The sequence below is a fragment of the Telopea speciosissima genome, chromosome 7 (genome assembly GCF_018873765.1).
Source record: "Telopea speciosissima isolate NSW1024214 ecotype Mountain lineage chromosome 7, Tspe_v1, whole genome shotgun sequence".
Lineage (NCBI taxonomy): Eukaryota > Viridiplantae > Streptophyta > Magnoliopsida > Proteales > Proteaceae > Telopea > Telopea speciosissima.
In genome coordinates this window covers 17,919,278-17,945,377 of record NC_057922.1, presented here as the reverse complement: position 1 = coordinate 17,945,377, position 26,100 = coordinate 17,919,278, and the positions used below count along the sequence as shown (strand labels likewise).

The 26,100-nt window shown below is 43.1% G+C and overlaps 1 protein-coding gene across 3 annotated transcripts; it reads right to left on the bottom strand.

The window, feature by feature from the left end:
* Positions 1 to 13,020: 13,020 nt before the first annotated feature.
* On the bottom strand, positions 13,021 to 25,150 carry LOC122669437. 3 transcript variants are annotated; one of them, XM_043866196.1, is made up of 9 exons: positions 24,779 to 25,150; positions 18,330 to 18,614; positions 17,701 to 17,760; positions 17,580 to 17,598; positions 17,389 to 17,498; positions 15,736 to 15,854; positions 15,506 to 15,603; positions 13,361 to 13,485; positions 13,021 to 13,267 (listed from the first exon to the last, which is right to left on the bottom strand). In XM_043866196.1, exons 1-9 carry the CDS (start codon positions 25,067 to 25,069, stop codon positions 13,106 to 13,108), a joined length of 1,269 nt encoding a protein of 422 aa, XP_043722131.1. In that variant the 5' UTR covers positions 25,070 to 25,150; the 3' UTR covers positions 13,021 to 13,105. The 3 variants fall into 3 exon arrangements, with proteins under 3 accessions (XP_043722131.1, XP_043722130.1, XP_043722132.1); XM_043866195.1 differs by lacking the exon at positions 24,779 to 25,150 and adding an exon at positions 18,714 to 18,947 and having other exon boundaries at positions 17,389 to 17,598; XM_043866197.1 differs by lacking the exons at positions 13,021 to 13,267; positions 13,361 to 13,485; positions 15,506 to 15,603; ... (3 more) ...; positions 17,701 to 17,760; positions 18,330 to 18,614 and adding exons at positions 15,451 to 15,489; positions 22,853 to 22,967; positions 23,093 to 23,205; ... (1 more) ...; positions 24,149 to 24,208; positions 24,413 to 24,688 and having other exon boundaries at positions 24,779 to 25,136.
* Positions 25,151 to 26,100: the final 950 nt, after the last annotated feature.

Sequence of the window (26,100 nt, the reverse complement as noted above, 5' to 3'; positions counted from 1 at the left end):
GATGAGTACCCACTGCCCCGGATCGACCTACTGATCGACGCCACAGCCGGCCATGAGATGCTGAGTTTCATGGACGCCTACTCCGGATACAACCAGATCCTCATATATGAGGATGATGAGTCTTACACCGCATTCCGGACGGACAAAGAGAACTACTGCTACAACGTCATGCCGTTCGGGTTAAAGAATGCAGGGGCCACCTACCAGAGAATGGTCAACAAGATGTTCGAGGAGCAGATCGGGCGCAACATGGAGGTATATGTGGATGACATGCTCGTGAAAAGCGTCCACACCAACCAACACCTGACCGACCTAGAGGAAGCATTCACAGATCGAGGAGGAACCAGATGAAGCTAAACCCCGCAAAGTGCGCCTTCGGTGTAACGTCAGGAAAATTCCTGGGGTTCATGGTCTCAGTCCCTGGAATAGAAGCCAACCCATCCAAGATCAAGGCCATCCAAGAGATGGCACCTCCTCAAACGGTCAGGGAAGTGCAGAGGTTGAATGGAAGGGTTACCGCCCTTTCCAGGTTCGTGTCACGATCAGGTGATAAGTGCTTACCATTCTTCAAAACATTGAAGAACCTCCGAAGCCCTAAGGACTTCACATGGACGGAAGAGTGCCAAAAGGCGTTCGGAGAATTGAAGGAGTACCTAGAGAGCCCACCCCTGCTTGGGCGACCGGAACCTAACGAAGAGTTGCAGCTCTACCGGCCGCCACCCCTGTCGCGGTTCGCGAGCTCGCGAAAGAAGAAGACAAAGTCCAGAGGCCCATCTACTACGTCGGCCATGTCCCGATCGATGAGAGACCAGGTACACTAGGATCGAGAAGGTAGCCTATGCATTGGTAATGGCAGCCAGGAAGCTACGACCATACTTCCAAGCCCATACCATCACATCCTCACGAGACCTACCCTTGAAGAAGATATTGCACAAGCGGGACGTCTCCGGACGATCGATAGCATGGGCGGTGGAGTTAAGTGAGCATGACATCAGGTTCCAACCAAGGACAGCCATCAAAGGCCAGGCTCTTGCAGATTTCATTGCAGAGTGTACCCAGTCTGAGATCGAGTCACAAACAGGGGAGCCCGAAGAGAAGGATCACGGATCGTGGGACATGTTCGTGGACGGGTCGAGCAATGCGGCAGGAAGCGGCGCTGGGCTCATATTAACCAGCCCCGAGGGATTTCGTATCCAATATGCTCTTCGGTTCACCTTCCAAGCATCTAATAATGAAGCAGAGTACGAGGCATTACTAGCTGGACTCCGGGTGGCCAAAGCCATCCAAGTCACACACCTATCCGCCCGGAGCGACTCCTAGCTCGTGGTGAATCAGGTGAATGGAGAGTATGAGGCAAAAGATGAGAGGATGGCATCATACCTAGCACGCGCTCAAGCATTGATCGAGGGTTTCGAGAAGTTTGAGATGGTTCGAGTTCCCAGGGAGGAGAACGCCACCGCTGACGCCCTATCCAGGCTAGCCAATGAGGAACTCCGAAATTTGGCTAGCGCAGTCTATGTTGAGATCCTGCATGAGCCAACGTATAAGGAAAAGCAGGTTAACGAGATCACGGAGGGACCTAGCTGGATGGACCCTCTACTCAACTACCTCCAGAACGATGTCTTACCAGAAGACAAGGCCGAAGCAAGGAAGATCAGGATGAGAGCTGCAAAGTACACCGTCCTAGAAGGGGTACTGCATGCGGGGCACAAAGCACCACTACTCCGGTGCCTAGGACCCAAGGGGGCAGAGTACGCCCTAGCCGAAGTCCATGAGGGGATATGTGGAAGCCACATGGGGGGACGAGCCCTAGCCTACAAAATCCTCCGCCAGGGACTATACTGGCCACGAATGCAAGAGGAGGCCATCCAATATGCCAAGAAGTGCGAGCAATGTCGGTTGTTCGCCCCAAGACTCCCATCTACCCGCCACCAAGCCGACATCAATCCTCAACCCCATACCTTTTGCCATGTGGGGACTAGACATCTTAGGCAACTTCACCGCAGCACCAGGAAACAGAAAGTACCTGGTCGTCGCGATCGACTACTTCACCAAGTGGGTGGAAGCTAAAACCTTGGCCAAGATAACAGAGACAGAGATGGAGAAGTTTGTCTGCGACGACGTCATCTACAGGTTCGGGGTACCACGGATCCTCGTCTCAGACAATGGAAAACAATTCAACAACCCTAAATTCCAAGCATTCTGTCACAGCTACAACATCGACTATCGGCCGTGTCGGTAGCATACCCACATGCCAATGGTCGTGGAGGTCACCAATGTAATGCTACCGGAAGGAGTCAAGAAAAGGCTAGAAGGAGCCAAAGGCAAGTGGGTAGAAGAGCTACCAAGCGTCCTGTGGGCATACCGAACTATAGTACGGACGCCCACAGGAGAGAGCCCATTCCGCCTAGCATATGGCACTGAAGCATTGGTGCCGGTAGAGGTCTGCGCTATGTCCCATAGGGTTCTGCACTTCAATGAACGCACCTATGTCGACGGACTGCTGGCGAACCTAGACTTTATAGATGAGGTCCGCGAAAGAGTACTACTAAGGAACGTCGCCTACCAGCAACGTACTGCCAGGTACTATAACGCCAGGGTCAAGGAAAGGCTATTCCACCAGGGAGATTTAGTACTACGGAGGGCAAGTGCATCGCAGCCACGAGAAGGCGGGGAAGCTGTCACCCAACTGGGAAGGACCCTACATAGTCTCCAAGTAGATACGCCCAGGGACTTACCGCTTGAAGACTCCAGGGGGCAAGAAGGTAGACCGTACCTGGAACTCAGAACATCTGAAGAAGTACTACCAGTAGAAACATAGCAGTAGTGATAGTGATAACAGAAGCAGTAGCAGTAGGAGTAGCAGTAGACGACATCAAGGACAATGTGAATTTCAGTCAAAATAAAGAAATGTTGCAAGAATACTTGTCTTCTCCTACCACTCAATCGAATCACGGCCACTACATTAAGGCAACATGCCAACATCGAGGCTTCATGCCTAAGGCGAGATGCCAACACTGAGGCTTCATGCCTAAGGCGATACGCCAACACTGAGGCTTCGTGCCTAAGGCGAAATGCCAACACTGAGCCTTCGTGCCTAAGGCGACATGCCAATATTGAGGCTTCGTGCCTAAGGCGATATGCCAACACTGAGGCTTCGTGCCTAAGGCGATATGCCAACATCGAGGCTTCGTGCCTAAGGCGATATGCCAACATCGAGGCTTCGTGCCTAAGGCGATATGCCAACATCGAGGCTTCGTGCCTAAGGCGATATGCCAACACTGAGGCTTCGTGCCTAAGGCAGCATGCCAACATTGAGGCTTTATGCCTAAGGCGACATGCCAACATTGAGGCTTCATGCCTAAGGCGACATGCCAACACCGAGGCTTCAAGCCTAAGGCAACATGCCAACACTGAGGCTTCATGCCTAAGGCGCCATGCCACCATTGAGGCTCTACGCCTAAGGCGTTAACTATCAAGGGTCAGAGAGCATCAACGCGCAAATAATCACCAAGTGACAAGGCAATCAAAGAAAAGCAAAAGCGATTACATAGAAAAGTCATAGTAGTTACAACTCAAGTTCAAAAAAAAAAAAAAGAAGGAAAAAGGTTGAGACGTCTACAAGATCGGGACGATCGTAAGGTCAAGGGATCACAGAGTGGTGGGTCACCTCCGACCCAGCTGGAGACATCATGTCCGCCTCAGGAGGACGTGCAGCAGCACCCCCCTCAGGCAGGGCAGCCTCCACCTCTGACACCGGAGCGCTCTACACCATAGCTACACCCGGAAGCGCCGCAGCAAACTCAGAGAACCCCAAGACAGAGAAGTCATAATCAAGGGTCACCTCCAGGACACAAGCGGCTAAGTCCCGGACCCCTCCCTCATAGGCGGGCTAAAGCTGCGCCTGATACAGCGTCGAGAACGCAGAGGATGCCTGGAACTCAGCCACAGCTCGCTCACCTGCTGATGCCACCTCCACCTCATGCCTTCCCCTCAATGAATGAAGCTCCTCCTCCAAAGCAAGAACCCTAGCCGAGCTCTCGGCCGCACCAGCAGAGGTCACACGCAGCTCCTCAGACACCTCTAGGAGCTTCCCGGATGCCACAGCGAGCTCCCCCGACACCCTCTGCGCGTCAGCCTCGGCCCTCTCACGGGCATCGACCTGACCCTGGAGCTCCCTCTCCACGTCACGCAGGGTGCGTTGTATCTGCACCTCACGAGAAGCGTGACCCTCCAGTCGAAGCACCGCCTCAACAATACGGTGATGGACCTACAATCAACATGGCAAGCGATAAAATAATGTAAAAATAAAGGGAGCAATGGACATGATGAGACAGAAAAGGAATAACTCACCGAAGCCATGCCATGGTAGAGGGCCTGAGCCAGACAAGCATCGCTAAGCCTCTGCAAGGCCATCCTCGCGGTAGGGAGCCTGCCCCTATCCACCCACTCCCGCGACACGCCGGCTTCGGCCAAGGTCGAGCCCTCCGGCACACCCAAGGTGATCACCAGGGACTCACCCAGCGTGGGAAGATCAGTGGCAGTACCGCCAGAGGAACTCACACCTTTCCCCTTGGAAAGGGGCAATACAGAAGATCCAGAAGGAACAACAGAGGGAGGCAGAGGCACAGAGCCTGGAACGCCATCGTCACCAGGAGAAGTACGGGGAAGGAGGACCCGCACGCCAGAGCTCGTCACGCGGGCATGTCCTGGTCCACCCTTCCGCTTCGCTCCAACAACCACAGGCGCAGAAGCACCACTAACATCGGTCACTCAAGCAGATGGACCACCCTGAGAAGCGGCCTTCCTCCGCAGATTGCCGCGGAGCAAACTGAAGTCCGGACGCGTATCCACTGCATAGATCGACCAACCAATCAGATGACACATACATTCAAATACCAACATGCCAATCAAGTACAAAAGACAATGCTCTTACCAGGACTCAGCTTCCAGAGAGACAGGAAGGCCTCCGAGTCCAACTCCTGGACGTGGAACGGATCGCGACCCAGGCACAGATTGAGGGAGTCACCCTCAAAATCACTCAGCTCAAGCCCCTGATTGACCCTCTTGAGGTCAATAACTTCCCTAACAGTCCGTAATGGGCATCGGGGGACCGTGGCAAAAAAGAAGCGATCCCTCCAATACTTCACGTGACTAGTGATCCCCATGAGAAGCTCCACAGAGGCATAGGGCCCCTTGAGCACGCGGCAAGCAAAGTGATAGCATCCATGGTTCCCCTTCTTCAACAGATAAAAGTGGGAGAAAAGGGGAACAGTGGCGGCACGCCCCAGGCGGGCGAAGAAGACATAGAAACCCAAGATCACCCTCCAAGAGTTGGGCAACACCTGCTTAGGGGTGAGGTGCCAATGCTCTAACACTAACTCGATGAAGCGAGGGATAGGAAAGCGAAGGCCCTGGAGGAAAAATGAACGGTAGAGACAGATCTCCCCCGCACGATGAGAGAAGGCATACTCGCTAGGCCCAGGAGCACGCAACATGACCTCGGCGGGAATATGGAACTCCTCACGGAGGGAAACCAAGTCAGAAGGTGACAAGATGCTAGCAACAGGGCCTAACCTATCGCAGGACCGGTGGCGAGGATGCCGCCCGCAGGGTCGACGATCCCTACGGGGACCGGAGACACTAGAAGGTCCCACTCCTCCATCAGATCACTAGGGAGGGTATAGAGGAGGGAGTACCCACGAAGAAGGCGATCCGGGAACGCTCCTCAAGATCCAACCCCGATCAAGCAGGCCAAGGTCACCCGGAACGACATGAAGGACAAGAGGGGAACGAACTACTTACTCAAGAAAGCAATCTCCCCGAAGCTGGCAAGAAAAATGAAAGGAATGTCACCTGCAAAATATAAATAGCAGATCCGTCACATACAAGAGGAAGAACAGGGAAGAAGAGCGAGGGTCCATCACGCCCACGCCGCGGCATCACCGGCAAGGCGCGGGCCACACCCAGGCATGGCCGCCCAGGCGCGGCCAGCCAGGCGGCCACCCTCGCAAGGCGCAGCCACACCCACAGCGCGCCACACCCGCAGCGTGGCCTCACCGAGGCGCGGACACCCCGTAGGCGCGGCCTCACCACGGCCACACCGCGCGCCTCACCGCGGCCACATCCGCGGGCGCGGCCTCACCACGGCCACACCCAGCGTGGCCTCACCGCGGCCACACCCGCAGGCGCGGCCTCACCGCGGCTACACCCGCAGGGCGCGGCCACCCCGCAGGCGCGGCCTCACCGCGGCCACACCAGCAGGCGCGGCCTCACCGCGGCCACACCAGCAGGCGCGGCCTCACCGCGGCCACACCAGCAGGCGCGGCCTCACCATGGCTACATCCGCAGGGCGCGGCCTCACCGCGGCCACACCCGCGGGGTGCGGCCTCACCCGCGGCCACACCCGCAGCCGCGACCTCACCCGCGGCCACACCCGCAGGCGCGGCCTCACCACGGCCTCACCTAGGCGCAGCCACACCCGTAGGCGCGGCCTCACCTAGGCACCGCCTTACAAAAAAAGAAAAAAAAAAAAAAAGAGAGCAAAAGGAAGAAAGGGGACCGATTTACCTCAGACAAAAGGTGACCGCGCGGAAAGACAGGCACACAGCGACGACGTGGCCACACCACGAGGCACAATCAAGGGATAGAGGTCACAAGAGGCAAGGCACTCAAGCCAAGCACCACTCAAGCCTTCCAAGCAAACCAAGGCACCAAGATAACACAACCCCAACACAAGGACCCAAAATCAAGCAAAATGGATACTAGTGGAGGTGACCCAAAAACAAGCACATGGTGGGCACCAAAGAGAAGACAAAAGACAAAAAGGGGAAATTAAAGGAGAGTAAAAGGGGAGACAAAAAGTAAGAAAGAGAAATGAGAAGTGAAAGAAGAAGGGAGAGGAAGGAACATATACCTACAAAAAACAAAAAGAAAAAGTGTAGGAGGTAAGGTTTGAACCCCCAACCTCTCCTACCTCATTAGTGGATTTACTGAGCAAACCCCACAGAAAGTCTATTCACAGCGGACCCCTCACTATGCAAAGACACCTACTCTCTTGGACATCCTATCCCAAGAGAGTGGGGGGCAAATGATACATCCAATATTCATCGGGCCAATCAACGACCGCCACGTGTCACGCACGACCCGCTCCATAGCTAAGGGGAACGAACCGGGGTCCCAAAGCACCACTCGGGGGGGGCGGCGACCACTCGGGCGCGGCCCCGCATCAGGGCGCGGCCTCACTCAGGCGCGGCCACTCAGGCGCGGCCACACATCCAGGCGCAGCCTCACCCAGGCGCGGCCTGCACCCAGGCACAGCATCGTGGGCACGTGAGGTGGGGGCCACCCATCTACGACCCGATCGTATCGGTAAGACTCATGTCACTACCAGGACTCTAGACCGCCGCTTCGAGGTCACGTCATCCAGACGGATTCAAGCACCAAGGACGTTATCACCACATGCGGGTATCTATCCACGAAGGATCCTGATGCCACCAGGACACTCCCTCCCACGGGGAGATGGCCAATCAGGATAGAGCCCCGTTACCTAGGGCCTCTATCCACTCAACGACACAATCGCCATCAAACGGGGACTCTCCACACCGCCATACACCGCCATATGCTACTATAAAAGGCAAGGTACGCAACCCCATCAAGGGACATCTAAACTCATACTGAATAATCACTATTCATCTATTTGCGCCAGTAGATCTAACTTTGGCATCGGAGAGCCCTAGGCCGGGACCACACCGGTTCTCTCTGTTGACCCCTTTGGTCCACTTGCAGGTGACGGCACTCGCAGGACCGCTCGACGATTTCTTGACGCAACAGGATGGATGCTAAGTTTTCTTATATGTATCAAGTAAACGTACCCATCTCTGTCTTATTTGGTTGTAACATTATATATATATATATATATATATACATCTCGTTTATTTCTAATACCAAAACACTGTTGTCGTCACACGTACAGTAAGTAGTTCTTTTCTTGGTGGACCAACATCATTCGATGAGCATCCAACGGCTATAAACGCATATCTTCAGCATGCATCAAAAGTCATTATATACATAATAGTATCATATACGAAGTAAATAAAGGTGTGAATCTCACTTGCTGGATGGATGATCACACACTCTGGTCTGTGGTCTGTGGTCTGTGGTCTGTGGTCTGTGGTCTGTGGATGTGGAGGAGACTTTAAAACCATATGGCGTGGGGGCTTGCGCTCCATCAGCAAAAAGAGGGTGGGGGGGGGGGGGATGTGGACACCCAAGAAAGGGGTGGCAACCCCAACAGTGACACTTCCCTTTGGTTCTTATTCACAGATCGATGTCCCTCTCTACGTACTCTAGCAGCTTTCTACTATGGTGGTCCCTTAAATTAAGTTGTTGAATGTGAACCATGAGTGTGAAACAGTGAACAAAACTCTCTCTTACTCCCCTTTGAATGCTCTAATGGATAGGATAGCAGCAACCCATATGACTCTAGCTAGCTTGGACTTTCTAACTCCCGGTTCCTTCCTGTTGGGGTTGGGTGGTTTAACTCAAACCGGTTTCAATTCAATGTGGTTGCTGGTTTAAACCTACCCAAAATATGGTTTCAGTTTCTGGCTTTCTGCTATAGATTGGAGCTGTTATGGAGAACTGGAGAAGTTCAAGTGCCGGCCACTCTGGCACTCTCTGAATATTTATTTGGGGGATAAGATATTAAATCTAAAAGCAGGTTCAATTTAATTGAGGGGATAAAATTTTTCAGTCCACCACATGTATTGGGTAATTTATTGTAACGGCATGAATAGTTAAAAGTAATAAATGGAGCTGTAAACACGGTGAGCATTCATGCATTGCTCAATAGGCATAGTGGGTTTGGATTGGACCATGTACGGTCAAATTCTAAAATTATATCCAATTTGATTTGAGGAGATCTGTCAATCAAGGAATAGGGAGGTTCGTATCTTAAAGATCCTTCCCTCATCTTTGGTCGTACAAAGGATCGAGGGCCTACACCTAACATATCAATGTGACCATATTTAAGAATCTTACCTTTTAGGATTAGGTACCACCGACCACACACCCGGGGCCCGGGGGGGCCGGGGGAGGGCTACCTACAAGGACCAACAATGGGCCACTATTACTGCACTAGTATATTATTACAACCATTTCAAGAAAGTTGCGTTGTGGGGGGTAAGAAGGTCGAACTCTCCACCTTAATTCCCTGTACTTACGCTAGAGTGCTAGTAGACCCAACAACTATCTAAGTCTCCTGCCATTGAACTAAAAGCTAACAGCCTTTTAGGGTTAGTTTTAGGGTTTTGGTTGCACTCAACTACCTAGCTAAAGTTGTGGTTAGTTTAAGAGGTTGGAATCGAAGGATTGGGTTAAGATTCATCAACCACCTACAACTAACCACTGATTCATTTTTTTTGGAGAATATGAAAAACTTCTTATTGAATTGTATTTTAATTTTATGTTATTTTTAGATAACTACTTGAATAAAATTAAGGTAATACAACAGGTTTGAGGTAGGACTAAAGTTCGGTCATGGAATGAATTATCAGTATCGAATCATAAAATAAAAGTAAAATTGATGGATTTCAATCCTGGTGTGAAATTTTTATTTTTTGGGTGAGTGAAATCGATGCAGATTGGCCGTATGGATCAATATTGATGATCTGATATTGAATCCAAATACTGTTTTTATTTTTTAATTGAAAAAATTTATAGTGCATCGATGAATGTGGTAATCAGAATAAATCACCATACAATACCGATACGGATAGATCAACAAGAACACTTGGACCAAAATTCTGAAAACTTCTACTCTATCCATCCATCCATCAAAAAAAGGAATGGGGGTGGAGATACAATCACCACTTAAGCATTGCCGATTGCCGAAAGATGAAAAAGCTGAGCTTTTGATTTGAGAAAGAGAGAGAGAGAGAGAGAGAGAGAGAGGGTCATGTCATTCGAGATGGATATTATACCATTACTTTACCGAGGTGAGGTGAGGTGAGGTAGTACATAAATAAACGGTAATATATAAAAGTAAGTAAATTGAATGAGAAAGAAGGAATACTAAATGCATGAAAACAGAAACAAGAAATTAATGAAATGGAAAGTAAAATAAAACTGTTTTAAAAAGAGCCAAAAAAATGTTTGGTGGTATAGACCATAGAGTAGTAGTGGTATAGATTAAAAATGGAAAGCAAGAAAGTATAAACCAGACCCCTCTCTCTCTCTCTCTCTCAGTCTCACACTAGTCAGTACTTACGCAATGCAATGACAATGAGTGAGTGTGAAAGAAAAAGAGAGAAATAGAGAGACAACGAAGAAAAAGAAAGCGGCGCTTGCAGACGAAAAGGCCCCCCTTCTCTTTCTGTTTCCGCTTTAAATTCATTCATTTTTTAATTAATAATTTCCCCTCTTTATTTAATTTTTAATAGAATTTTTCTCTACACCCCTACTACATACAGTCCCATCCCAGCCAAATGGAACCTAATATTTTTATGTTTTTTTGAGAGGGTAGGTGTAGTACCCAATGCACCTTTTACTATCTACTAACACCGTTATCGTTGGATTAAAATTCAACCTTTTTTAAATGATAGTATAGATTCCAATCTAATGGTTCAAACGATACTCTATAGTTGTACACTTTTAGTACTTCAGAATATGTGTGTCTTATCTCGTGCAGTAACCAAAAGCGTCATTCATTCATTCATTCAGAAAAGAGAGAAACAGAAGTTGATCGAGAGAGTTGAGAGCTCTTGTGGTGGTGGTGGTGGTGGACTGGTGGTGGTGCCGTGGTGGGCTTTGGTCGTGTTGGAAGCAACAAAAGTACGAGAGAGATCCCGGGTTTTCTTCAACCAGTGGTCACCTTTGCGGGGCTCGAGGCCCAACCTCGACATCCGAGACTTCTCTCTCTCCCTCTCACGTCTCACCAGTTAATTTCTCTTTCTCCCTCACCTCTTCTTGTCCTCTTTACAATTTATACAGCTTTTTTTCTCTCTCTCTCTTTTTCTTTCCTTCATTATTTGTTTAGTAGTTATTGTCAGATAGTGGCATAAAAGCAAAGCAACAGGTCTAGGTTTTAAGTCTAACATCCCTACTACTGTCAGTCCCTACTTCTTACTCCCATTTCTTATCTCCAGTTCTTGACACGTGTCAATACGTTTTGTATGTTGTTCTCACTCGGGTCTTGTCATGGATTTTATCCCCTTTCCGGATCCGGAAAATCTTCCTTTTCCTGTTCCATGTCTTTGCTTTTTGACCCTTCTGGATTTCTGAGAGTGAAAGACAAATACTACACTCTCAATCTCTCTCTGTAACTACTGTGGACAGCTTCTTCTTCATCCTCTCTTGTCTGTTCCCCTAATTCCTCACTTCCCCCTTCAAGATTGGATTATCTTTTGGGTTGGGTTGATCTTGAACCCGGCATGACCCAAACTCAAGTCCCTATTTCTATTGGAGTACTCACCATGTGGGGTCAAAAATTGAAGCCGTAGGATTAGAACTAATCGGATGGTTCCTTGTTTGGGAGTCCGTACTAAAACTAAATTAATTTAATTTATAGCTAAGTAAGTGGGCCTCAGATGGGCTAGGCCTAGGGGTGGGGATGACTCTAAGAGCTCAGATCCTATGCGTAATCCAATCGATTTTGACTTCAATTAGTGGGTGGGGGCGGCAAAAGAACTATTAAATGTTAGTTGATTTATTATGTATTTTGAGGGTACGGGCTTTGATGCTTGGACCTTAGTAATGGATCTTGAGCCTATCCTTGTCCTATAGTAGTATTATTGTATTTTTATGATGCACAAGGATTGCTTAATGGGCTTTGAAATAAATAAATAAATAAATAAATAAATATATATATATGTTTGATCATTGATGTCGCCTATCTGACTTAAGTTTGGATTCAGGTTGCGTTGGGAAATTGGGCCTTGAATTGGGTTTAGGATTAAAAACAGTGACTTGAATTAGGAAATTTGGGCTTGCCTGAGATGAGCACTTCGTTAATTGAAACCCACCTGAAATTTAATTACACTTGGGTGATGGGTTAGTATCGATAAGTTCGAACATTGTTTTACTACTTAATATTTGATCGTTCTGTGTATTCCACGGTTCTAGGTAGCAGAGGTTATTATATCTGTACAAAGGAGGATAAAATGGTCCAAAAAAACCATGTATCAGTATTTTGAGGGAAAAGCGGTCCCATCTAAGGGTGTCAATATCTAACCGAATCCAAAACCGAGCCGAGCCAAACCGAATTAATTCAGTTTGGTTTCGGTTTAAATATTGGATATATTAATTTGGTTCGATTTGGTTTCGGTTCCATGTCCAAAACCATAGGTTTGAACCAAAACCGAACCGAATACCCATTTAATCCTCAAACCCTATTTCTTTTAATTAGGTAAAAGATATTTAATAAGATAATTAAGTAATTAAAGATTTAAAGTAAGACCGATATGAATACCACAACCTAAGTCCATGGTGTACTTGCTTCTATATCACTATTAACGTTTTGAGTTGTAATACAACTTTTTTTAAGGTGAACTCCACATGTTGTCTATTGTTGAGGGTAGGATGTCTTGTATTCTATCGCTTGATTTGTGGGTTCATTCCGAAGGGTTGTAAGACTCCTAAAACCCACTCTCTCTTAGATTCCATCTTAGAGGCTCAGGCCATACGAGATCTTGAGCCAGACTCGGATAATCCACAAATGGTTTGTCCTCGAATCGAAGGGTGGTACTGATCAGTTGCATTTTCTAACAGCTACCCTCTAGACTTGCTTGTGGAGAAAAACTTTTGCATAATAATAATAATTAAAGCCCATGAAACAATCCATACAATTAAAAAAAAATAAAATTGAAGACTTCAAAAGAAATAAAAGTCTCGACGGACCATTATACAGTGAGAGCAGTAAATTCACAGCTTAATCAGATTAGGACTTACTTACAATGAGAAGGTCACAAGGAAATTAAAACAACAACAACAACAACAACTTATAGATCCTTCGATCATGAATCGAAGATCTGAGGTAAAACTTAAAATGCATCACGTATCTAATGGATTCCATTGAAATACTGATCAAAGGCAAGTGGAATGTACACTACCAAGGTTCCGAGTTGTTACTGAATATACTTCTAACAGAAGGAGGCCTACTCCAACCTTCCTCCATAGAAATGAGGTTGAGACGAACCATCAGTTTCTCCACAGCATCCTTCTCCATGTTGCTTACAGTAGTGGATGATTTCTCTTGTATAGAAGAATCCTGCAAGAGTACAAATAGGGCTCTGATGTTAGATATTCTAAGTTCATCTATGCATAAAACATCCACAGCCCACATAAGGTGTAAAGGATTTACCCTCAGAGATTGATACTGTTGTAGGTAACTGAGTGATTCTTTAAACAATCCACAATGATAAAGTAAAATGCTGTAATCTCTCAGTTCATTGGAATCAAAGTCCAGTAAGATCAGATGTTCACAGGCTGTCAAAGGGTACAAAGAAATAATTTCTACATGAGAACCGGCAGTAAAGCATCATACACATTCCTTCAATATCTTGAAATGAAGACAAGAATATAAAGATACGTTTGAGAAGAAACCTTCTTTCAGCATGAAGTATTTTATTTATTTACATGTTAGTTTTTGAGGAAGTGACATGTAGAGAGAACTGCAAAGTATGTAGTTAAAATTTTGACCTTGATAAGGTGCAAAACAGATGCCTGTAATAACACAATACAACCTAAGATCACATGATTGGAGTTGAGTTGAGAAAGATATAAATAAAATCATGGTCGCCTACTCACTTGTCGTTGGGATCTTTAGTTTGTCTTTGTTAGGTTTCTCTCTCTCCCAAATATGATACAAAATTTTGGAAAATGATTTCCATCTTAAATTTCTAGATGTTGTTTCCCAGAAAAGGGTGGTGTCTTTGTCCATGATACAATTTCCACCCATGGAAGACACCAACCCCATGATATTGAATGGATTCTTTCCCTTAGTCATCCATGCCTAAGTGTGTTTCCTTGTATAAAATCCATGAAAGGAAAAATGGCAAAGAATACTTTTGAAGCTATTGCTTTTACATTTTGTGATTCTATGCATAGTTGCTGGTGAAGTCCATTCAACAATTACCTTAACGAAGAATAACTAAGCTCTGAAACAATGGTTCTTGATCAAGGGGTGAATCTTTCTAACCAACTGCATCTTGAGCTTTAGTTGAGAATAGTTTCTAGGTCTTGACCTATGGTTGTTCCAGCTAAAGTTTTCCTCAACAAGGAATAAAAGGTAAGAGAGTACAGGCATAACATACCCAGTTTTACACTAGGTCTCTAGGCATCACATTTATGGTTCAGAAGCACCAAACCATCTAGGGTTCTGAGAGAAATCTCAACATGGAAGAAGCAACCATTATCCCTTTACCATAGACCCCAAAATGCCAAACTCTTTCCTGACTTCTAGGACTTCAAACTAGAAATTATCAGGATTGAAAATCAAACAAGTGTAATACAGCTCTACCCAAGCAAATAAAAAGTTTAAGGGCTGTTTTGGTCTGATTTCTATTTTCAATTTTATGGGATCATAAATTGAAATTATGGTGTTTGGTATGATTTTTCACCTTATTCATGAGAATTCGAAATCAATTTCATCTAAAATAGTGAAATAGCTGAGGACCTGTCTCAATATTGAAATTGAAATCAATTTCAAGTCTATTCTGCAGTCCACTTTAATGAAAATTCACCATGCAAAAGAAACTAGACTCCACCCTGCATCTGATGCAAAGACTCAAAAGTTACAAAAATAACCTTACTACCCTTACTAAAAGAAATAAAAATCGATGAAAACTGAAAGCTATCATACCTCAAACCTATCAAGGTCAATATAACAGGAAACCTCCCACTGGGTCCCAGCTCATCATCAGTCTGACAAAGAAGAATCTAGGTATGGCTTTTCTTATAGAATGTGGGTGGTGCTAAGACTTCCCAGGTTTTGACTGAAACCAGGTCGAAACCTGGTATTTTCTAGGCAAAACTCGACATGTCATGTGCTGTCAAAACTGGTCGAAACTACTGAAACTGCTGAATACTAGTCGAAACTACCAAAACTACTCGAAACTAGGCTGGTCAAAACTGGTCAAAATTGGTTGAAACTTGGTACTTTTCAGTCAAAACTGGTTGAAACAACCAAAATGTGCGAAATATGGTCGAAACCAGGTCAAAACCTGACTTGTACCAAGTTTCATCTCGGTTTCTTAGGAAATCGAGTTCTTGAACCATTTTTTATTTCGATCTTATTATGTGTGCCTGTTTTGTGTTTGTTCTATGAACTAAACGTGTCTATTGTGTCATTCTCATGTTTTCAATTCTGTACTCTCAAGCTCTGTCATCTCATACTTAGCTGACACTGGTAGGAAATCTTACAAATAATTGATAGTGAAAATAACAGGAAGTAAACATGACATGGAATCATCTGACCAGGAAGAACAAAAATGACAACTGTGAATACCTGATAATGCACGCCGCATGTCTCCATAACGTACACTAGTCCAGACTCCACGGTCCAGCCTATGTTGAGCAGCCTTAGCAGATGCAAGCTCAAAACCACTGCCAAAGTAAATATACAAAAAGGGGGGGGGGGGGGGGGGGAGAAACCAATGATTCAAAAACATGAAGTGTCAAACTATAGTGTTCAGTATATAAAAATTTGTTTAAGTATTGTTGTAGGAGGCAAAATACCTCTCTTCTGCAATGCTTCGTCCATCAATGCAGTTGGCAGCATAGGCGGCCCTTAAGAACAAGCTCCTGGTACGGTCATACTGGAATGGCCAGAATGCTTCCTTCAAATCTCTCAGGATCTGTACTACAGCACAAACCCTAGAATGAAGCAAAACCCTGATAAAGAGGAGGTTGGATGAAAGAAGGAAAATGAAAAGCTGACAAGGTTGTTCAAATAAGTAAAAATGAAGAATCCAACTGCGCTGTACCACGTACAGAGATTTATCCCACCATAAACCTGTTTTATATTTATTACCAACCTTTTAAAGTACCAAAAGGAAGGGATCAGTGAACTGAATCTTATTCCAGTGGCCAGTGCTTAATTTTTGCAGTTCAATTGTATATGGAAGAGCCATCATAACCTCATCACCCTATTACTCCCATTTCAGGTGATTGGTCCATGTTGGTCCTCTTTTCCTTGGTAAATCCCATACCTTCAAGCATTGGAGGTACTTCCAGAGATAGTATGTGGTTTAAGTTCAACGGATGATCCTGCTAAACAGGGTTGAATAAGATCAGATATAGATTTAGGGTTGATGTTTCGTTGCAGATGGCGTCTTAGTTTGGGCTTGAAGAACCTAAAATATATTTGGGGATATTAACTTTCTCTTCTTAACTACAGTTCTTATTGATGTAAAGGATGTTGCCTTACTAGTGTTCCTACATGTCAATGATTTACTGAAATATTCAGTGCATTTTCCTGTGGATTACCAATTTCTTCCCAAGCTCCTGTAAAATTTAGCAATAAATTTATACAGCTCCACATATTTCCAATTCATGTTCCCTTTCCAAATGGACTGAAAGCAGTTGAATTGATGCTATGGAACTGCTACTCTGCATGTTTCCTGTGATGGACCTGTCTGAATAGAGTTTCATACAGTTGAAAATTCACCTCAAACAGCTTAAAATGTAGCATTTGAAGAACTCCCAAGTTCAGAAAATTCTTTCTTTTCTTTTGTTGTTGCTGAACTCCACTCCTCCCAAGATCATATGGAGGGTAAGTGTAACATCGGATATGGTAGTGTGTGGAAGTTATTATTGCTCCACTACTTTCTTTGCAGCAATGGCATCTATATCCTTAAATTTCTCATTTGGAACTTGATACTTTCTTTTGCTTGATTACAGATGGATTTAACCATATCAGGTTTTAGAGATTTAATGGAAAAAAAAAATTAACTATTACCTGATTTCTGATTGCAAGGAAAGTAAAAAATTTGCACGTATTACCAATCACTAAAAGATTCGAATTTTAGAAGCTATGTCACCCATGCTGGCACTTCTACTCTTATGCATAAATGCAGTACATGGTGTACGTCAGTTATCTATGTCAAACAGCATAGGGTTAAACGTAAAAGCAAAGGTAATGCACTAGTTTTCTTTTCTTCTTTCAGACGTCCAAATCTAGATTCCTGACTAAAGATCCATGAGTGGCCTCTAAGGGAAAATTGCAAGATTATAGAACCAGAAGGACTAAGAACAGAATTTGGTATACAAGTATTTACAATTTATGCACAGTGAAGAACTAAATGGAGCCATGAACCACCCCCCCACCCAAAAAAAAAAAAAGAAGAAGAAGAAGAAAAGAAAAAGGACCAAAATCTGATTCATACTTACCGCCACCAAAAGGGACTGTGTTGTCATTATATGTGGTTGGTCAGAAGCTTTGCTTTTCTGTTTATGGTAACCTTTGGGAAGACTGACCAGATCATGAGGGAAGTAAATCTCTACATCAAAATTCATAAATCCCCATAAACGTAGCATTTTTACCACTTCAGAGTAAATAAGTGAAAGCATAACAGCAGAACCTGAACGATGTGTCAAAACCTGTTAAAAAGTTAAGATGACTCAGTGAAGAACACAGCATACTGTAATGGTGGGATTTTCACAATAGCCGGCTAAGACTAAAGAAGAGGTGGAGAACCACACCGAATGTAGATATAAAGCCCATGGTTCTGACTGGTTTCCGATATCAGTTCTCTGAAAACCCTGAAAAATTGAACCATATTAAAATAAATAGTTTGTATTTATAGAAGATATGAAAGGATTTGAAAGCCAAACTTGGAGAACAGATAGCAAGTTAAAATTTCTAAAGTAAAAGAAAGCAGTTCAGAGTGAAAAAAAAGAAGAAAAAGAAATGCATACTAATCCTCCCTAAATCACCTTGTCAAAATGCCTTTATACATTACTATCCATTGACCAAAATTTTCAAGTACAAGGGAGATGGAATGGAATAATCCCTATAAAGGAATGATCCCACATCAACAAAGTCCAGGACCTTGGATGACTTCATATACCAGTTGGGATTTTCCACCTAATAGCTTAAGATTTTGAAGTGTAACTTAGACAATAAACTCTACAATTTAACATTTCTACAAAATCACGTAAAATTACAAAAATAAATACTAATGGTGACCAACCTGATCTGCTAAACTGATACAGATAGTGTCATTCATAATTCTTCTTCTCAAAATTAGTTTCATTTCAAGCAGAACAAAGCAAGACGAATGTAAATTACTAAAAGAACAAAAGCGATCAAAATTAAAGTCCTATAATACCTTATCAAAATATAAGTATCTCTCGAGACAGGCAAGGAATTCCTCTGGGGGCAATCTAAAGGAAGAACCGTTACGCGAGCAATAACCCATAGAAAGATCATCCAACCTTTCCATGAACGAATCAATAGGCAGAGGCACCGAAGAATGGGAAACGAGGGAATCATCTTCAGAATCAATGTGAAGAGCTGTTTTCGCCAAATCAACCCCTCTGTTTATGCAAATGCTCGTCTCTCTCTCTACATTTGACAACCTCCGAATCTGAGAGCAGAAACCCTCTCTCGCCATCTGCTAATCAAACCACCAAATCATTAATTAAATAATCTCAACGCACGCACATACACAGAGGGAGAGAGAGAGAGCGAGAGAGAGAGAGAGAGAGATTACCCGAGCATGTTTTGTGTCGATTCCGGAATCATCGAGTGCATCATGGAGGATGAATTTGAGGTCATTGTTGAGGTTTTGGCATCGACAGATGAGTCGATTGGGGTAAGAAGGTAAAGAATTCGAGTGGTATTTTGAATGATTGGAAGAAGGAGAAGAGGCAGCACAGGGAAAACAGAGTTGGGATTTTGTTGGAATCCTCCATGGAGTTAACGAGCTCATTATGTTTCAGGTTTCAGGTTGATCAAGCGGAAATTTTTATAAAATTGGATTCCTTTAAACGGAACAGAGAAGAAACATATCTAATTTTGGACTTTGGTATGTTCCCCCCATAAGGAAATCATGTAAACAAATGGACAAAAAACGTGGCAATCAATATTCGTGATGGGAATGGATAGGAGTAGATGAGTTCGTGTGGATCATTTTATCCGGTGTCAAACAATAGTTCTCCAAGTAGAAGGTGGAACTTTGCAATGGTAAGGTTGCTCCATTACGATCAAGTGGTTCCGCGTTAGGGGGAAAAGGATTTCCTCCAATCGTGACAGGAGTTGGAGGGTTCAATCCAGTCAAAACAGGAGTGGGTTGGGGTTTTCGAGCGTTGAACCCTCCAGCTCCTGCCACAGCTGGAGTAGAGCCAAGTCTGCATTAGAGTTGGTAAATAACCTCTTTACAATGCAAAGGGTAAGACTGCATGCATTATGACTCTTTTAGATTCTGTAATGACAATAGCCTCGTGCATTACATATGCCCTTTTTGGAGAACAGTTCTACATCGATGAGCCTCTCTTCTAAGAATGAAGAAAATAAGTTGGATAAGGATTTTTTTGTGAATTATTATTATTATAGGAAAAATAACAAGTCTCCCTGCACCCTCTCTCATGGGATAGTGAAATGACCACCTGCTCCTCCTCTTGGATGCTAGTGCGTACGATCCCAGCATGGGGGCCACACAGCTTAGTAGCAAACCCCTTCCGTATTATTATTTGTGTTACTTCTTTAAGCTTCACAAGACATCTATTCTATCATGTAGACAGTTTTTCATTCCGAGTGTTGGATAGAAAGGACATAGTATAGATTAGTCACATGTTAAATTGAAGAGTCTAATTTAATCAAGGGAGAGAGAACGCTACCTGGGTGTGTGCGGTGTGCTGCCCTTACGCCCAAACACAGGGGCACGGTGAAATGACCACTGTACCTTCATGGAAAAGGACGAATTTCCCGGAGGCATGGCAGTCATTTCATTGGCCCTGTGTTTGGTCGTAGGAGCAGTGTAGTGCACACGCTCAGATAGCATTCCCTTTCTCTTTTAATCAAATACCATGTATATTATACATTCCATGTCAAACACTCAAACCCAATATCTGCACATTTTTCCACGTTTGAACAAGAATAGACCTTTTAAATAGAAAAAAAAACCATGAAAATGGTCGACTCAGATCTATCTTGTAACTTACAAAACGTCACAACACAATTGTTACACAAATAAAAAAAAATTAGAAGGACCAAATTTTGGTTGATTTCATGAGTGAAAAGAGATGCGAAGATAACAATGAGGAAGGAAAGCAAATCAAGATTGAATAAGCGAAGGAAATGAATTAGTGGAAAGTTTCTCGTATGGGTCTTTCTTCGATCTCTTCCAATAATATTTGTAAAGGAAGATGAAGAAGCATCAAGAAACAATGATGGTGGGTTCTGGCTTGCTCTTCATGTAGTTACATGTGAGCGAGGGATTGTCAATGACTATGCGAAATAGTTGAAGGAGAGCAATCGTGAAGAGGAAGGAGGGAGAGAGGAATAGAATGGGTGAATTAAGAAGAGGAAATAGCAAATATAAATATTGTGAGTTGATGTGGCCTATCTATCTTGCTGCATCAGTATAAGGTGATAATTTATATATACAATTAAGTTTAAGATTTGGACTACGACTCCCTCTTGTCTTCGTGAATTGAAAGCGGAGATGAGAGTCCTATTTATATGGGAGGGGTCGTGGCCGTGCAAAATATATGTGCAGAAACATCTCCATTTTTTGGGATTAAGAAGCAAAATTTGTAGAGGTCAGAAACCTACTCAAGACCAAGACATAGAGATCGCAACAGAAATGGTTGGATAGTATGGTTGGACTACGGGTCCTAATGGAGGTAAGTCGCGTTACTTGAATTCTCATTGTTTGTTTGACAATATTGGTATCAGAGCCATTAGTTTATCTTTCCACGCTTAGTGGAGCTTTCCCGTTTCTTACCAAAAAAAAAAGTGGAGCTTTCCCGTTAATAAAATTGCCGGTTTAGTGAGGATTGCCCTCACAACCACTATGAAACTTCTAGCCACCACACAAGTCTTTGCAGAGTTCATTTAAAATATCACACTGGCATATCTTCTGGGCTTTACCGTCCTTTAAGCTAATGGGCTTTATTAATGTTTTGAGCCCAATTGTTTTGTGGGCCCTCTTAAGGTAATGGGTTGTTGGGCTTTTAAATAAAGATTTTGGTCTTTATTATATGTGAAGCCGATTTGGTTGACCCATGACCCGACAGGCAAACACCCATGACCCGCTTAAGAACCTGGATATTGTTACTGTTGGTTCTGTTTTGAACCAGGGCTTGGTTCTATTTAAAACTAGAGAACCCTATACGATTTCTATGTTACCTAGGAAGACAAAATTCTGTCATCTGATTACTCCCCTTATGTAACATTTAGAGGAAAAAGTAAACCATCTTATGGGAGTACAGTTTTTCTGTACTTTAGATAATATTCAGGAAGACAGTTTTTGGTACTACACAGGGGACACTTGGGACAAGAAGTGTTTTATTCATTATTATTGTCCTTTTTGTGATTTTTTGGAACATCACAATGTAATCTCTCATGTGATTTTATTGATCTTGGGATGCCCTTAGGTTTTGTTTTCTCTTCGTTTCTCAAGGCAGATGTCATATCCAAATATTACATTACGTATATTAAGGCAGTGTTTGGTATGCATTCTATGTTGATTTCTCATTCTCAGATGATAAAAAATAGTTGTTTTCATTGTCCGAGAATGCGAAATTGATCTACAATGCATTCCAAGAATACATACCAAACACAACCTAAGACTGCTTTCCAAATATTCCTTCTTGTTCTGAGTGTCAGCTATTCTACAACTATCTTTTGACACTTGGACACTGAACGTAAGTGAATACAATAGAGATCTATTAATTAATTATGAACTTCAAATTCCCAGTATGTATAAATTACTTGAAATATGCATTTTTTTTTAATAACAGTATACTATGCACATTATACAGAACACTTTAAAGTTGTGTTTGGTATGCATTCTCAGAATAGGGGTCTAGAATGCATTTTGACACTTGTTTTTTCTCCATTTTCTGGCTTCAAGAATGCCCTCTAGACCCAAAATCTATTCCGAGAATGCATACCAAACACAGTTTAAATGTGTTCTATGCGGATAGTCATAAAATGTGTATATTTTCCGTATCTTTAGATAAGACGAAGCATCAGATTATTCACTGCGTCTTCCTCCATGTTACTGAAAGGATTGGAAGATCCATTTTGTAGGGAAAGGTTCTGCAACAATAAAAGAACTCTTTTTAAGTTATCCAAAGTAAAATCTTTTTGTTTTGATTGTTAAAATCAGGTCTCAGAATTTTACCTTTGAGTCCTGATAGGAATTTAAATACTGCAAAGATTCCTTGTAAAACCCACAGTGATAAAGAAGAATGCCATAATCTCTTAATTCATCGTGGTTGGAACCCAGTAGGATAAGACGTTCGCAAGCTGTCAAACAGGACAAAGCAATGAGTCCTACATTAGAACTTGCATATTAGCACTGAAACAGGGGATCATTCAATGTGGACCTGAAGGATTTTATTCATTTGATGCATCACATTGATGAATGAGCAAGTAATAAGTTTGTAATGACATGTTAAACACTGCAGATAAACATGCAAGGGAAAGACCCCTCAAGGAAATATTCCTATTGTGTTTGGTTAGATCATAAGACATCAAACAGAAACTGCTTGGAAACAATATGACCAAGAAATGGTCCATGGGTTAGTATGATATTCATAGAGAGATGGATAGGATATACTTTATTTTGATAAGCAATAAATGTATTTGCATCAACAGTATGGACTAAGTGTAAAATGAAAAATAAAAATAGTAGATACCAGATAATGCACACCGCATATCTCCATTACTTCTTTTAGTCCAAACTTCATGTCTTGACCAATCTGAAGCACCCTCGGTAGATTCAATCTCAAATTTTCTGCTAGTGTAAACAGAGATAAGCATAAAATTAAACAGGTGTTAATGGTACCTTTAAAAATGTCAAAATTTCCTATATAGATAAGATGAGGTACACATCCACATTGTTGTAGGGGTTGCACCAACCTTTCCTTATCAGTGCTTGGTCCTTTAATGCAAGCATCAGAAGCCCTCAGAAATAAACTTTTGGTATTGTCATGCTGGAATGGCCAGAAGGCTTCTTTTTGAGTTCTCAAGATCTGCCCATGAACATTTCTATGAGGGACAAAACCTAAAACTAAGCAGGATTTCCAATAGGTACAGTATGATGTTTGTCAAAACAAAAATTATGCAGAGGGGACTTCTCTGTAATGAAGATCTCAATTATCCCAAATTGCTGAGTTCATTAGAGATAGCTAGATCATTTACAGATTCCTGGAGAGAAACTATACCACCTAAACATTTCTAGTTGGAGTTGCAAGTGCGATCAAAACTTCACTTGTGTGCTTGCAATGCAGGAGATTGTATCCTCAAAGCATGCACAATCATATGACATACATAAAATCTTATTGTAGTTTGAGCCCATGATAACTATTTACAGTTCTGAGTCAGGATCCACAGAAGCAGCAAATAGAGGAAAGATAGTAGTCATATTTGTGGTAACATATACCAAAATATACAGATACTGGTGTAGGGAAGGATCTGATCTGGGCTTATTTCAATTTCAGGCAACTGTCCTACTAGGATTATTATTAACCTTCATGTTATTTGTTAACCATGAGGAATAATACTACTAGAAGAATTTAGACCAGGCTCTGTACCAGGTATTATTAACACATTTCCATATTGGACTCGCAGAATGAACAAAAAACCAGTCAATAAACACATATATTACCTCCAACAAGAGGGATTGTGATGTCATTATATATGGTTGATCAGCCATCTCACTGTTTTTCTTGTCATAGCCTCTAGGAAGAGTAACAAGATCATGAGGGAAGTCGATCTCTACGTCGAAATTGAAAAGATCCCATAACCGTAGCATCTTTAGCACTTCGGAGTAAATAAGTGAAAGCATAAGAGCAGAGCCAGAACGATTTGCTAAAGCCTGTTTGGAACATTGTGATCAATTAGAGGAGCATCCCACTTAGTACTGCTTCAGCAATAACAAATTCAAACAAAAGAATTAACAGTTTTGAGGCATACAGAGTGCAGATATAAAGTCCGAGGCTCTGATTGATTTGTGACATTCTTTCTCTGAAAACCCTGACAATATAGAACCTCACCATGTGTTAAGGAAAGGAAAGCATCCCTTTACAGCAATAGAAAACCATTTAACTTTGAATCGTAGAAAAATACTTCCAGTTTGGTTTTCAATTTTCTTCACCCCTCCTTTCCCTTTTGAGTTTAGGTTTGGATTCATACATAATGTAAACCAGAAATGAAAAGAGCTTTTAAATGATCACATACTTTGTGAACATACAAGTAGCTCTCCAAATTGCCAATGAAATCTTGCGGCGAAGCAGAGGAATTGTGGTGCGGTAAGTAACTCATAGAAAGATCATCTAACCTGTCGACAAAAGTGTCAACTGGGAAAGGCAAATTAGAGCGTGAAAGGAGGGAGTGATCCTCAGCAGCAATTTGAAGAGCTGTTGTACCCAAATCAACCCCTCTGTTGCAAATACTAGTTTGCATCTCCAGAGTTGTAAACATCTCGATCTGAGTACAGAAGTTTTCTCTCGCTGCCTGCTCCATTAATCCAATCACAAAACTAAGATCAGAAGTAAAAAAAAAAAACAAAAAGAAGAAAAACCCACTAACAAGAACAATTCTCACTCTGGCATTGTTTGTGTCAATTCCAGAAGCATCCAGAGCATCATGAAGGACGAACTGTAGGTCGTTCTTCGAGGCACTTTGGCATTGACAGACAAGCCGACGAGGGTTAGATAAAGTGTATGTTTGGAATTTAGGAAGATCTAAAGACGACGAAGAAAGAGGAGAAGAAGAAGAAGAAGAAAAGGTGAGAAAGGAAGTGGTTGCAGTCCATGGAGTTAACGAAGTCTTTGCAGTTTGAGAGAGGGAATAGATGAAAACCAAGTTCTGTCTTTCAGATTCTGAATCACTCATCACTCCAACTTAAAACCAGTCTAATATAATGATTGAATGGGATTGGACTGGGAAGAACTAACTGTACAGGAAGGAAGAATAGGATGGGATTCACTGAAAAAAACGTGTGACATGTTTCATAATATTCACAAACGAACTACAACCACAAGAAAGAAAGAGATGAAGACAGAGAGATGCTTCAAAAAAATATCCAAAGACCAACCACAAGTTGAGATTATGTCTGGTACAAACTACAAAGACGACATCTACATCTACAACTAAACTGAAAATGCCAATGTCTCCTCACCGACTACTAAGCAGCTCTATTATTAGCTGACGCTGCGGAGAAAACAACAGTGGGTCTTCTTCAAAACTGGAATATTACAAGATAACATGAATTTCTTATCCAAATTGATGGAAGCTGTAATGATATTTCTGCATGTCTTTCTAAAACTGAAATTTCCAATTATCCTAGCCTATATAGATCTTTGGAATTTCTAAGAGATTTATTTCATTTTTTTTTAAAATGATTCTTTGCCCCATCCCTAGGCAAGTTGGTGCTTGATCACTAGGTCTGCCCTTTTATCATGTGGTACTAGGGGTGTAAATGAATAGCAAAAATCCATTTTCGTATCTGTTTTGCATTTTTCAAATCCGTCCGAAAGCTAAACGGATACGGATAGGCTATAACTATCTGAAAAGCTATATTTACATATAAACGGATAAAATATCGGATCCGTATCCGTTCGAAAGCTAATTCAGATGCGGATGCAGATATAGCACTATCCAAGTCGAATCCGATCTGTTTACTTCCCTATCTAGTACCTCTTTACTAAAACCAAAAAAAACAAAAAACTTACAGGTGCAACCGGTCAAGGGAGAGATAGACTCATGGGATACCTACTTTGTCAAGGGTTATTGGCCGGTAATAGTAAAGTTGGGATTGTTAGCATAAAGAGTGCCCATATGGGGTTTTGAGGTAGCCAGAGTGCCAGCCCATGGTTTGAGAATCCAAAATTGGCCAGAAATGGTCAGAATCAGCCTAGTTCTAG

Excerpts from the sequence above, each read along its gene's own strand:
- LOC122669437 (XM_043866195.1), bottom strand. The coding sequence starts at position 18,932 with ATGAGCTCGTTAACTCCATGGAGGATTCCAACAAAATCCCAACTCTGT. Across the intron at positions 13,486-15,505 it reads CATGCGGCGTGCATTATCAG|CCTGTGAACATCTGATCTTA; the intron begins GTATTCACAGTT and ends ACCCTTTGACAG. Across the intron at positions 13,268-13,360 it reads AACAGTATCAATCTCTGAGG|GATTCTTCTATACAAGAGAA; the intron begins GTAAATCCTTTA and ends GTACTCTTGCAG.